At 49.0% G+C, this 13907-nt stretch overlaps 1 protein-coding gene across 1 annotated transcript in view; it reads left to right on the top strand.

Moving 5' to 3' along the window:
• The window catches only part of LOC132087019 (serine/threonine-protein kinase Pak-like), a 49779-nt gene extending 37540 nt beyond the window's left edge, over nt 1–12239 (top strand). Inside the window, exons 4-11 of the mRNA XM_059493045.1 lie at nt 2774–2908; nt 3187–3519; nt 6391–6503; nt 7135–7252; nt 8102–8201; nt 8647–8843; nt 10651–10788; nt 12147–12239. Coding sequence (XP_059349028.1) covers nt 2774–2908; nt 3187–3519; nt 6391–6503; nt 7135–7252; nt 8102–8201; nt 8647–8843; nt 10651–10788; nt 12147–12239 — 1227 coding nt within the window. The remainder of the gene's footprint in view (nt 1–2773; nt 2909–3186; nt 3520–6390; nt 6504–7134; nt 7253–8101; nt 8202–8646; nt 8844–10650; nt 10789–12146) is intronic.
• Nucleotides 12240–13907: the final 1668 nt, after the last annotated feature.

Here is a 13907-nt window from a genome sequence, read left to right as displayed (position 1 = left end):
AGTGCTGTGTGCACTTGTGGGCCCTGGGGAGCAGAAAGTCATGGAGGGGCTGCAGCGTGTGCACAGAAGGACAGGGCAGCTGGGCAAGGGGGTGCAGCACAAGGCCAGGGAGGAGGTGCTGAGGGAGCTTTAGCCTCGACAGTGGGAGGCTCTTGAGGGACCTTCCGACAGACTTTCATCAATCCCTGCATGACAGTGCTCAGCACAAGGGTTGTTTCACCACCAAACATGCCCTCACTGCATCCAAAGCCTTTACACAGTGGAGTGGCTGATGCTTCCATCTTGTGGCTTGTTGGCTTGTTGTTTTGTTAGGAAGAGAAGGCCTGTGCATTTTCCTCTTTTTCCAGCAAGCACAGATGCTTCTGCACAACGTTTTCTGCCATTTTGCAGCCCTGGATGGGATTGTGATCCAGTTTGAGTTTTCTACGTCTGCAGCAGCAGTAGCAATGGCATTGCTGTCGCTTTCCTACTTTTCCATTTCAGTGCTTTCAAGCACTAAAAGTTCGGTTTTGCCAAAACAACCTTGCTTGCTGATAGCAGCCAGGGAGGAATTCAGCTTCATATCCATCTAGAGTGCTGTTGAATGGGCCCATTTTAATTTGGTGGCTGTGACTTAGAACCCCTCTGTCACTATGAAATATTTTGATTTTTCCTTCGAAGATGTGGGGGTAGATGTGAAAAGAAATGAGGTTCTACATGATAGGAAATGGCATCTCCCTCATGCTCCTCTCTTCTCACAGATGACAGAACCAAGAGCCGTCTCTCCCCTGGCTCCCGCTGCTCCTGGAGAAGAAGCCAGCAAGGAGCAAATTGCGGAGGATGAGCACCAGCCTCCATCAGTGCTCACACCAGGGCTTGGATATTCTTATGCTGTAAGTGCCAGTTGTGTGTGGTGCTGTCTTTAGTGCAAGGCAGAGCTGCAAGATTTGCAGCAGCCAGCACTTTGCTGTTGCAGGCTGAGGATGCTGGGTGCTGGAGTCCTGCCAGGAGCTCGGGATTTCCTCCAGCCAGCGACCACAGAACTTGGCCCTTGAGCTGTCATGTTGGGGCAGCAAAGGGCTGGTGCCTCTGGGAGAGCATCTGGCTTCAGCATGTGCACAGAAGGACAGGGGAGCTGGGTAAGGGTGTACAGCATAAGGCCATGGAAGAGCTGCTGAGGGAGTTTTAGCCAGGATCATGGAAGGCTCTTGAGTCACTTTCACGAAGCTTCCATCAATCCCTGCATGACAATGCTCAGCTGAATGGCTTTTCCAGTGCCAAATATTCCATCAGTTTATCCAAGGGCTTTAGAGACTTTTGTGGGTGACACTTCTGTCTTCTTGTTTGTTGGTTTTTTTTGAGGACTTGATCTGTTCATTTTCTCTTGTGTCAGGAATTAAGGTTTCTTTTCCTCTATATTTTGTGCCCTTTTCCAGGTGTCCCAGAAATTCTGCTTTACATGTATTTTGTAAGATGTCACTTCTAGAAGATGCATTTGTTTTGCCTGGGAACACATAGGTTGGGATAGGGACCTTGGTGCAGAAGGAACTCTTCTGGTTTCCACCCAGCCAGTAGGACCTTGATTTAGCCTTCAGGCTAACACAGCCCCTGCCTTCTTGTAGCCCACGGAATCAGCGTGTGTTGTGTTTGGAAATTGAGTAGGGAATCAATGCCCTTGCATTCCAGCTGCTCCTCCGAGGTCACAGGAGCTGGGAGGGGCTGGGCTGCATTTCTGATTCCAGCCGCTTTAGCACCATCAGTGTGGTCGAGTCCAAGAGAAGAAGTTGCCCGAGCACGGATGCACAAAGAGTGCAATTCCCACTGCAGTGCTCTGGGTCTGATCCCTTTCCATAAGGACCTACAGATTCCCCAAGAATGTGGTTTATTGAGCAACAGGAGATCAAGTTCAGGATTGCTCATGTTCGGGGCACTGGCTGCTGACTGTTGATGTGTGTAGCAACAGAGAGCAACAATAGAGAGAGATTTTAGAAATTTAGATGCATCTGTTTATCTATCTATCTATCTATCTATCTATCTATCTATCTATCTATCTACCTACCTATCTATCTATGCACTGTAAAATTTACATATTGAACCACAGAATCACACAGAATCACAAAAATTCTAGGTTGGAAGAGACCATTCAGATCATCTAGTCCAAAGCAGTTGGAGAAGTAAAGTTCCACATGCTAAAGCACCTCTTTCAGGAGAGGATTAGAGAACACATTTCATTGACTGATTCTGAGAAGAGAGGGATGTTTTCTCCTCCAGATATGGTGGTTCTTTCCCCTCAGAGCTGTTTTCCTCCTCCAGTCTCTTCTTCCCTGAAGCCCCCAGTTAATTCTCTTGATTTTCTGCCTGTCCTAGAGAGGTGGAAGAATTCCATGTTTTAGGGGGCAAAGAGAACTCCAAAATTGTCTCTCACAAAGAGGGAGCTCAACCAGGAAGCCACCTGCAGAGCCAGGATGGAGCTGTGGGACAGAGCAGGGTGTCAGTCACTACTGAAAGACAAACAAAACATGGCAGAAGCAGAGGGAGGCCCTCACCACACCCTTGAGAAATGCCACACCTTCCCTGTCAGCTGCCTGAGAGGCTCTTGGAGCTTCAGTCCCAGATGGCCCCTGATTGTAGGGCCAGGGTCACTTTGGAATCTGTGCCTCCCCTCAAGCAGAGAATGACCCAGCAGAGCAGCAGCACAGTGCTTTGGGAACGTGTGAGCCCAGCAGTCTTGGAGTCTTGGCCCACAAAGGTCATATGTGAAGCTGAAACCCATCTTCTCTTGCTTTCTGTGCAGGTGCTTCTAGAGAGAGAGCAGGAGCAGACTGCTTCATCAGAGATGCCATGCCAGACTCAGGGAGAGCTGTTCCCAGCCCGAAAGCAGGAAGAGCAGCTTGGGCAGCAGGTGGAAGAGCCACAGGAGAAAGGCCAGGTAAGCCAGACTGGCCAGGGGAAAGAGGGCAGGGCAGGAAGAAGGGCATAAACCACAGCCCTTGGGACTGAGGAGGCCAGGAATCCCACAGGCACTGGAAGCACAGAGCCTTGGAATCTGCAGAGATCAGCCTTGGGACAGGAGGTTTGCAATGGAGGCAGAGGTGGGGAGGGAAGCAGAAAGAAGTGGTTGAATAAATGTGATTTTGAGGCTGCAAAAGGAAAAAAGCTGAGTCTGATGGCAGCTCCCAGTCACTTGCTCTGCATTTGTGTGTACAGAAGATCAAGGCAGAGCCACAAGCAGAGCTGCCCAAAGCTCAGAGTCCCATCATGGCAGTGAAGAGGAGGAACAAGGATGACATGAGAAGAATTCAAGAGGACAATCTTGATCAGCAGAGGGGCGATCAACACAACCAGGTGAGTGAAAGAATGGCAGGCACTCCAGTCATGAAACATCCTCTCACTTGTTTTTTAGAGAGCATGAAGGAACAGCTGAACGCTGAGCTTCTGCTAGCTCACACCAGAATCAAGGCATGGGAGAAGAGGCTTCAGGAAGACATGAAAATTATCAGAGAGACAGCTAATTGCCTCCCTCAGGCTCTAGAAAAGCAAGTGAGTGAAAGAGGGATGCAGCCACTGCAGTCACCAAACTGGTGGTTTCTTTCCTTCTTCCCTTCCCAGTGCAGAGCAGCAGGGAGTGGGGCCATGCCTCTGAGTGCCATCCTGCTGTGGTGTGTATCACAGCTGCTCTGATGGACACTTCCTGGGCCGCTGAATAGCCTTGTTTCTTGAGGTGTTTTTACAGTGGAGCATGGTGACCCAGATGGAGGATTGAAACAAGCTGTCTGTCCCCCATTCCTGGCTGACAGGGACAAGCTGTAGTGTCTGACTTCTTTGTTCTGTTTGATTTGAGGTGCAAGTGCTGACATCTTACCAGGCAGCCTGCAAAGACTTCCAGCGAATGTCTGGCAATGAAGAGCCACAAGTTAGGAGTGAAGCACAGGTACCATCCCCACCAGAAGTGCTACAGGTTGAGCATGACCTTAAGATGATGCAGGAAAATAGGACACAGTGGGAGGAGGTAGAACTTTTGAACAAAGCTGCAAGTGTGTCTGTAGCCCTTGTAAGGAGAAAGGAATCCTTGAGAGGAAGTAGAATGGTGATTGTGGCAGTCATCTTTCTGAAAATCTATGAAAACCAAACACGAATCTGGCCATGAACCCGAGTAAAACTTGCCTTTGGTTTTGACCCATCCAGTTTGCGAAGGGGACATCAGAAAAAAACCATTGAAGAGCCCTGCATGTGGCTGACAGCACCTCCCTAAAGGCTCGCATTTCAATAGGGGATCTCAGGGTCATCTCTGCCAACCACCTTTCTGACATCAACTCATTTCTTGTCCCAGATCTACACAGGCTCTGTCACCAAACCTGCTGCAGCAGCAGCAGCATTGTCTAAGGGATCCTTTTCTCCCCAACCTGAGAAGTGGAGCCAGGGCAGTTTGTTCACCTCCCGTGCTGACCCAGCTGCTGCTCAGCAACAGGAGATCGAGGGTGACTCCCTGGAGCTGCTGAGTACGTCTGCTGTGTTTCTTGTCTGAGGGATAGTGCATTGTGTGCAGGTGACAGCATAACCATACCAAATGATTCTCCTGAGTTTGGTGTCATGGGGACATTTAGGGACATTTCTCCACAGAAATTGCTGTAGAAAATCAGTCTCTGTGCTGGCCACCTGTGCTGCAGAGCTGTCTGCCTGGTTGTTGTTGTTGTTACCCAGTGGACCACAAAGGGCTCAGAGCTCCAGGCACTGGGGCTGCCTTTTGTATCTCCTGGAAGCTGGGATCTCTGCTTTAAAGTCATCATCTTGCATTTTGTTCCACTCAGGGAGAATGGTGAACCAGGAACATCCCATGATGAAATACACCGAACTGGGACATATTGGCAGCGGGTGAGTTCAACCACAGTTACTTCTACATAACCACGGGCCAGGTGTTTTTCTGGTGGAATGTCTATCCAGCATGAAATCAGGCCAGCTGCAAAGATGTTCACACACTGGGGATAGATTGTCCCATCTATCAATGCTGCACAGAATTTGTGAGTGGGCTCAGAAGGCATTGTCAGAGACACTTCCATGCTGCCGAGGTCTTGCCTGCATCAAGGAACAGGACCTGGAAAATTTCCTTGTCACCCAGTTGTGGAATAGTTCTGTGTTAATTTCCTTAGCATTTTTCTATCTCTCTAAATCATACAGCCACACTAATAAAAGGGGAAGAATCTTGCTTGCCTGAAAGAGCAAACTACTCCCTGATAGCTGTGAGGTAACAGTTCCCAGGAACATTTCTTTCCAAGAGTTTGCTGAAGGAAATACTCTGAGGTTAGGATAGAAACTGCACAGTTTCTATCTGAAACTGTGATTTCAGTTTCTATTTCAGAAACTGAAATCCAAGATGAAAGAAGAAGCTGTCTTTAGGAGCTGAGGCAGTAAACTCCAGCACTTCAGGGACAGGCCCAGTGCCCATGCACTTGAGAGGAAAATGCATCATCTGCCTTCTGGCAGAGCCCTCCTGCATCCTGCAGGTTTTAGGCATTTTCAGCACAGATCTCCTGTGTGGGCTGGCTTTCAATGCAAGATCTAAATGGCTTCTCCTTTCTCTACTTCTCTTTTGTTTCTAGGAGTTTTGCAGATGTTTGCAGAGCACTTACCAATGCCACAGGGAGAGAGGTAAATGTCAACAGCCCCTGCAGACTCTGCTGCTCTTGAGGGGCTTTCCCCTCTGGTGTGAGCTGTGGCTGGAGCTTTGGCTAGAGCCGTGCTGAAAAGGAACAAGAAGCACAGACTGGTGCCAGACTGCAAAATACATTTGGCACTTTGTCCTCCTCAGCTGCCGGAAGGAAGGCACGCAGGGCAGCGCTTCCTTTCAGACAAGGACGCGCTCACTCGCTCTCCATTGCTAAAACAAAGGTGGTGCCTTAGAGCACCTCCCTGCTCTTTGGGGCTACAGCTTCAGAGTCCTGAATTCTCGATTCTGGCTGCCAGCAAATCCATCGGAAAGTTACTGCTAGTTCCCTGGCCACCTGCAGTGCTGCACTTGGCAACTGCACATAGCGAGAGATCTGCAAGTGCCCTAAAAGCCCTAAGCCCAGCCCATTGCCCAAGATGGATCCACAGAGTATTAAGGCATGGATTAATTCTTCTGATTCCTAGAAAGAGCAGCAGAGAGTATGGTCAGAGGTTTTGGCTGGTAGCTGAGACACCACTGTTACCAAGTGGACAAGACAAAATGTCGGTGACCCCACGTGTCCTGTAACTGGCTCCCAAGGGAGCAGAGAAATGGGCTGTTGGAATATCAGTTCCTAATTACTGCAGTGCCTAATCACAAGGCAGTTTGGCACAGCTCAGCTGTGTCATTGCAAAATCACTTGCTCCATTGTATTGTAGTCTTGTGCCACCAATTACTTAAGTTACTGATTTTCAATGTCGTTTTAGGTGGCCATAAAGAAAATAGATCTTCAAGGACTGAGGAAGAAGGAACTAAAAGTCAATGAACTCATGGTCATGAAAATGAATAGGAATCTCAACCTTGTCAAGTATTTAGACAGGTGAGTTGTTGTGAATGTTTGTTTACATTTTGCAAACATGCAAGGTAAAATCCCACTTTGGTCACTGGCAATAAATAGAGCTGTAATTATAGGTAATTATATTTGCTCTTTTCATCTCCAGTGGATAGGAAGAGAGTGCATCTTGTCTGCATGAGTCTTCCCTGACACACATAGTTTGAAAATTATTCAGAAACCTGCATCAGTCATATCTTACTAAATCAATAGCCTGTAGGTTCACAGCCACAACTTTGTTTTGGGGCTTGATTTTATTCAAGTGTCTTTTTACATCCGGGTGAAATAACATGGATTTTTCTTGGATTGTTTCCACTCTTTGCCATTGCTGTCCATGCCAGGAAGACTAGGTGCTTATTTACAGAAACACCATGCCTGACAGGTTTTTTATCTCTTACTCAACTGCATTTTTCACTTGCTGGCTATTTAAGATATCTCTTTTTTTAGAACTGTGCCTTTCTCCTTGAGACTGCACAGATGGAAAACAATGCACAGCTGAAAGGGAATGTCTATTCCTTTGATTCTGTCCTTGTCACAAAGGAACTTGGAAACAGGAATCAGTCAAGAAAACAACCCAGCCAAGCATGTTCACCTCCATGCCCTTGTTTCCTTCTTTCAGCTACCTTGTGGGTGAGGAACTCTGGCTGGTGCTGGAGTACATGGATGGAGGTGCCCTGAGCGATATCATCAGCACGACCTCCCTGTGTGAAGATGAGGCAGCAGCCATCAGTCGGGAGGTCAGCAATCCCATCTGTGTTTCCAAGGGCTTGGGCAGGATTGTCTGGGAAACAGGGGCTCAGACCTGCAGTGATTTCCTGTGCCAAGCTTTGGTTCTGTGTTGCTGGTGTGCTATGGGTAAGTAAAAGCATCTCAAGTGCAAGGCCTGCCAGTGCTCCTGCACTCCCTGTACTCAGTGCCAGTACTCTTCTCTCCTGCTGTTGTATTCTCGCTCGGGCTCATGTATTTGTATTTGCTGTTCTCCACCTTGCCTCTCTAAATGTTTGCCTGGAGTCTGTCTTCACTGCATTCCTTGCCTGTGAAAGCAGAGGTGCTGGTGGCAGGATTTGAAATGATCAGCAAACAAAAAAAGACTCATTTCCCACAGTCCTCAGCGGAAAAGGATCATAGTGCAGCCAAAATGCTCTTTGCTTCAGGAAGGTGACTGATGTGATACTTCCAAGCCTGTGCTGAGGCCAGCAAGGAAATCTTTGTCATGCAGCCTCCCACCCAAAAAAGATCTGCTTCACACCAAAGGGAGGACTTTTCCTTTCTTGACAAAAACCCTCCTTTGTCCTCTGCATGGAAAAAGCACATCCATGGCAGCAGCAGTCATCCTGGCTGGTTTGCAGGGGACAGTCTGCAACAGCAGGTGTTGTTGCTCTCTCAAAAGCTGACATGCCATTCCTCAGAAAGGTCCTCCTCTGCAAGTGTTGGAGCAGCAAGCTCTTCCTCTCAGTGGCCATTACTGTTCTGCCATTACTGCCCATTCCCCTGCAGAGGGAATCTTTTAGATTCTTTGTTTTCTGTCTTGTGGGATGAAATCACATCACTCACTTTTGCTCTCCTCTTTATGTTTTCCCTCTCAGTGCCTGCAAGGACTAGATTTTCTGCACTCGAACCACATCATTCACCAAGATGTGAAGAGCAGAAACATCCTTCTCAGAACCGACGGTTCTGTCAAGCTGGGTCAGTGTATTCTTGGTCAGGAGCAGCATTCCAGGGATGTGGGTGTGGGGCTGCTTGGAGTGACAGCCAGTTCCCCAAAAATTGTGCTGATGGCAGTGCAGGGACTCCTGCTGTGAGCTGAAGGCACAGTTGCAACGTGCACAGAGGTATAAGGAACCACAAGCAGTCAAGAGTGGCCTTGCTCTGTGTGTGTCCCTTCCAGACAGAGGGAGCTACAATCTAAAGCTTCAGGGGAATAAAGTCCACTGCTGTTAGCAGCGTTGAGAAACCTGGGATTTTTTGGAAGTGGCCGATTACATACTCCCTTGGCTAAAGCCCCAAAGAAATTGAGCGTGGACAGTTCTCCAAGAGATTCAACAGCACATTCTTAGCCTGAGAGTGGGGAATTCTTTTGCTTGGTTTCCTAATTGGAGCTGGCTTTCATGGGTTGTTGTTTTCTCCACAGCTGACTTTGGCCTCTTTGCTCAGCTCAGCCCTGAGCAGAGCAGACGGAGCTCTGTGGCCGGCGCTGCTGGGTGGCTGGCGCCTGAAGTGGTGACAGGCCAACCATATGGCCCCAAAGTGGACATATGGTCTTTGGGAATCGTAGGCATCGAAATGGTGGAACGAGAAGTTCCTTACTGGAATGCAACTCCTGTCTTGGTAAGGTGCAAATACTCACTGATCCCAGTCTTTCTCACCTGTCCCATGTTCTGTGTGCCATTAGACAAAATCCCATCGCCATCTGCTGGCACCACTTCCACCAAGGTCCCCTTCTAAAAATGTCCCTGCAGCACAGCAGCATCTGCTGTAGCTTTGGTTGCATCAGAAGGGGAAGTGGCAGTTCAGAAATCTAACCAGTTCAGAAACCTAACCAGTTCAGAAACCTGCTATTTTGGCCTCCAGCCATGCCTGACATTTCTCATTTGCTTTTTGAACCCTGTTGGTGCTCTGTCTCTTAAGGACAGGAAGTTTTCAGTGCAATGGTTGGATGTGTGATAAATATCCTTTGAAATGGACATTGAGTCTTCCCAGCTTTAGTGTTATAGGAAAAGGAAAAGAGAAAAAGAAACAACCAACAAAGCAATGCCCAAGTAGTTCTGCTTTCTTTTTCCTTTTTGAACCACAGCACATCATATTTCCTCTATACTGTAGCATCTTTTCCAAATCCTGTGGGTCTTACAAGCTTATCATGTGTGTGGGCCTGGATAAGCTTAGGATGTGTTTTTCTCCGACTGCAGTTAGAATTGTATGCCAAACTCTTGGCTGTTTCTTGGTACTTTAACAAGTTGATGAGCTTGCAGGTAGGTGCCTGGGCTGGGATCCAACATGGGCAGTTGACACCAGTGCTGTGTTCCTTTACCACAGGAGCAGGGCCATCCCTGGCCTGCACAGTTCTAATGACAGTGAGGACTCCAGCTCCCCACCATGGCCAGTGGCTGAGCACAGCTGCAGAGGGACAGGATAAAACCCCCTTTGTGACCTCTGGTGGTGTGAGAAAAGGAAAGAAAGCTGCCACAATTATTTCTACCCAAGGGGAGTGTGTTTGCATTTTGAGACTTGCAAATTTTCCTCTGGGTTGAAGAGAATAACAAAGCCTCTTTGGTCACCATCTCTTTCAGTGCCACCAGCACAGAGCTGTTAGCATTGTGATGGGCATTTTTATGGAGACCAGGCCACAGCCTGGGGTCATGGAGATCCTGCCAAACCTCCCATTTCTTACCCGACACTTTCTGCTAATGGGCACACCTTTAATGCATTGACTTGAGCATCCAAATGAGCAGAGGATGACCATAGGGATGACAGTCCTTCTTCTGATTTGACCATGAAAGAGTTTCCTTTTGCCACATAAAGAAGCTGAAACTTGGAGCTGAGAGACAGAGCTGCAGGTGGCACCTGTGTGCTCAAACATTTTCATCACAATATATTTGTGCATGCATCTTAAAGTGTCTGTGTTGAATATGAGATTCTAAATGTTTGTTTCATTTCCTGAGGAATACCTGGTGGATTTCCTTTCTTTCCTTCCAATTCCCATTGTTTTCAAGAACAAAGCAAAAAGCTTGATGAGTTTTGTTTTATGGCAGCTGTGCTTAAGGGCCCAAGAAGCACTGCAGAGATACTTTTCACATACTAATCCTTGGATATAGTAGAGTCAGTATAGAAAGTCTCTCTTCCAAAAAGCCTCTCAAGCTAGTATGAATCCTCAGGGAAGGAAATGTGCTTTTGCTGATGTAGTTCCCACTAACTAGGTCAGTCAGTGAAATCAGCTGCCAAGGCAACATCAGTGGGATAGTGGAAAAGCTGTGGCTGCATTGGAGTTTGGGTTTTTGGTTGGTAAAGGAAAATCACCTCTGGGTCTCTGCCAGGGCAGAAACTGCTACTGCAGAGTGGAGCTTAACCAATGGAATCTGGGAGAGCAGTTACAGATGGGAAAGAAGCAGGTGGAGCCTAGTGTTTCCTTTTTCTGCAGACTAAGATCATGATAGCCAGGGGAGAGTCACCACGGCTGCGGCAGCCCAACCGATTCTCGCCTTGCCTGCGTGACTTCCTGAGCTGCTGCCTGCAGACAGACGAGGAGCAGCGCTGGTCTGCCAGGGAGCTCCTGCAGGTAAAATGTGAAGGGGCTGCAGGTGAAACAGGTTCTGAGGCATGGGCTCCTCCTCCACTCAAGTCCAAGGCATCACATGAGTCCCCTTCCTCATCACCTCCAATCTTACAGCTCTTCAAATGAAAATGGTGAGGAATCCTAGACTGGGCTGGGCATGCAGGGCCCTGTAAAGGTCCTCTGGTGAAAGTGTCCTGCAATGAGCGGGGACTTCTTCAAAGAGATCAGGTTGCTCAGAGTCCCTTCCCACCTGCCCTGGAATGGTTGCAGGGATGGGGCACCTACAAGCTCTTGGGGCAACATGTTCCAGGGTGGCATCATGCTCCAAGTAAAAAAGTTCTGATTAGACCTACTCTGATTAGATCCCCATTTTTAAAAATATTCACCCACATCCTATTGTAACTGGCCCTGTAAAAAAAGATGTCCCCCACTTTCTTCAAAGCCACTCTGAAGTCTTGGAAAGTGGCAATAAAGTCTCCCTGGGGCCTGTTCTTCACAAAACTGAATAACTCTACCTCTCTCCGCATTTCCTGAGTCAGAGAGCTCCTCTGACTGTTTCTGTCACCCTCTTTTGTCATTTGGTGGGGTGCTCAGTTTTATCTAATGGCAAAAGAATTGAAGTAGAGCAATGCAGGGTACAGAGACATAAAATGGTGGTGCAGGAACCCAAGGAAGCCAGTCCCAGCCTAGGGGTCAGAGATTTGGCTGTTGGCAGGAGGGGTCCTGGGGTGCTCACTGTGAGCCTCTGAGGGGCCCTGGTTGTTGCCCCCCAGCCCACCCTTAGAGGTTTCTGCCACGCAAACAGGGACAGCTGGGAGGGACTTCTACCAGCCCCATCTGCTGCCTGGCACGCTCAAGCAGACAGGAACTGTGCCAGGGTTACTGCCAGGTTGTGTGGCAGAGAGGGAACTGCAGGGCCCAGTGCCACTGGGCTGGCCCTGCTGGGAAGGAAGGTGCCATCCAGCACACGAGGGGCAGGGCATGGAAAGGTAGACACTGCTCTGTCTCCCTGTGGGAATCAGCACAGTGCCTGTCTTGCATAGGCAGGCACCTATGTGAGTCATTGGAGTTTCCTGAAAGGAAGAATTCCCAGGGACAGAAAGCACCATTTCTAGAGCACTGGCAGGGCAAAAATCCCAACAAGATAAATAAACCAGAATCAATGGATGAATGGGATTCTGCGCCAGGTTTGCCTGCGATGGCAAGGTCCTGCACATGATTATTGGGGGAGGATGTGATCCCATTGCTCCTCTTTCTGGGTCTTTCTGGAACTAGAGGAATCCTGATTGAGTCTGTAAAGCACTGAGCTTGAAAAGTGATGGTTCACTGTTCTTTGTGACATTTTTTTTTCCTGTGGACAGCATCCATTTGTACGTTCAGCCAAGCCAGCATCCACATTGGCACCACTCATCAACTCTCTAATGAAGAAGAAGAAGAAGGAGACAAGAATGTAAAAATCAAGATGTTATTTCCCTAAGTACATTGGAGAAGGATTGTAAAGTAGGACTCTAGAGTAGGATTGTTGAGTAGTTTCGTAGTATAGGTTTATAGAGTAGGATTGTTATTAAATAAAGTATCTGAAACATCAACTCATTTGGAAGATTCCCCTCCTTCTGACCCCTTCAGAAAGTTCAGCATTTTCTTCTAAATTGCCAGTGGTTTTTTATTGGTGCTAAGATATGTTTATGGCTTCCTTGGTATGGTTTGCAAGTGGAGAAGGTTCTTCTTCATTCATCCTCTCCAGACCACACTGCCTTTGGAATACGGCCCACTGGCCCATTTTGTGTAGGTGCTAGGTGCTAGGTGCTCTACTTGAGGCAATGGCATTTTCAAGCAAAAGAAAAAGAAGAATGGGGCAGCCCAAAACATCCTGTGCAGATGCAGGCCTTCAGCTGTGACTGGAGAGCATTGGGTCTCCTGCCACTTGGATTTGTATCCCGAAATGCAATCTCTTTGGCTGGAGGAGAGCCTTGCTCCAGGGAGAAAGCAGAAAGGTCAGAGAGGGTGCTCAGGAAGGTCTCCTGTGGTGCAGAGCTGTCAGCGCCTGTGAGGTGAGAGCGGGCCCAGCCTTGGCTGGGGTGGAGCCCCAGCAGAGCCCCGGCAGAGGCCGGAGCAGGCTGAGCCCCGGCAGAGGCAGGCTGGAAGGAGGCCCTTGGAGCTGCAAGAGGCAGCAGCCGGGCCCTGGGTGCCTGTTCCTGGCAGCGGGCGAATCCTCCGCTCTCAGAGCCCAGGTGGCAGCTGGCTGCTGCCGAGGGGAAGCGCAGCCGTGCTGGGCACAGCCCAGCCTGGAGGCATTGGCTGTCTGGAGTGTGCCCAGGAGCAGAGAAAGGCCCAGGGCAGCCGAGGGTTGCTGGGCTGCCTGAGGATTCCTCCTCTTCTGCCAGCTGCCCTGCAACTCCTGGCAAAGGTCAGCAGTGTGTGCAGCACTCTGTGCACCGGGGCAGGGAGCCGGGCTGCTCGGCAGGCTGGAGCACAGTTCAGCCTCCTTCAGGCCCGGCTCTTGTGCCAGGGGAAGCGAGGCCAGCGTGAGGCAGGGACAGCTTGGCAGGGCACATCTGCAGGAGCCAGCGCCTCACGCAGCTCTGGGAGGAAGCGCCCGCACTCCTGCAGTTCTGCACTGAGCCCGAGCAAAGGTGTGAGATGCAGAGTGTTTGGCAGGAATATTCAGGCCCACCAGGCCAGCCTGCTTTGTGCTCTCTGGCCCACAGCAAGCGCTGTGCAATGCAGCTCTGAGCTGCTGGGAGAGAGGTGTTAGAAATAAACAAACTCCTAGATACATTTAAATGGAGACAAAGTCATTAAAGCAAAAGAGAACCTTCTTCTTAGTAAGGATTCAACTGAGCCATCTGTGTATCTCCCTTTCCTGAGAGCTGAACATACACACACACACACACCCCCCAAGATAATGCTGCTTTTTATTGCTTTTCCTAGCCCTGGGCCATCCCTGTCCCTTTCCCTTTGGCTGGGTACTAGGGAACTTCTATTCTCTCCTGACAGCCTTTTTTTTCTGTCCCCTCTCCTCCTACATCTCTTTTGGTCTGGTGTTCAACACCTCTCCTTTTCCAGCTCACAGCAACACCCACCAAATTAGCTTGAACAAATGCAAACCATAACTAACACTA

This window comes from Ammospiza nelsoni, chromosome Z (assembly GCF_027579445.1).
Source record: "Ammospiza nelsoni isolate bAmmNel1 chromosome Z, bAmmNel1.pri, whole genome shotgun sequence".
Lineage (NCBI taxonomy): Eukaryota > Metazoa > Chordata > Aves > Passeriformes > Passerellidae > Ammospiza > Ammospiza nelsoni.
This window is presented reverse-complemented; position numbering and strand designations above follow the sequence as displayed.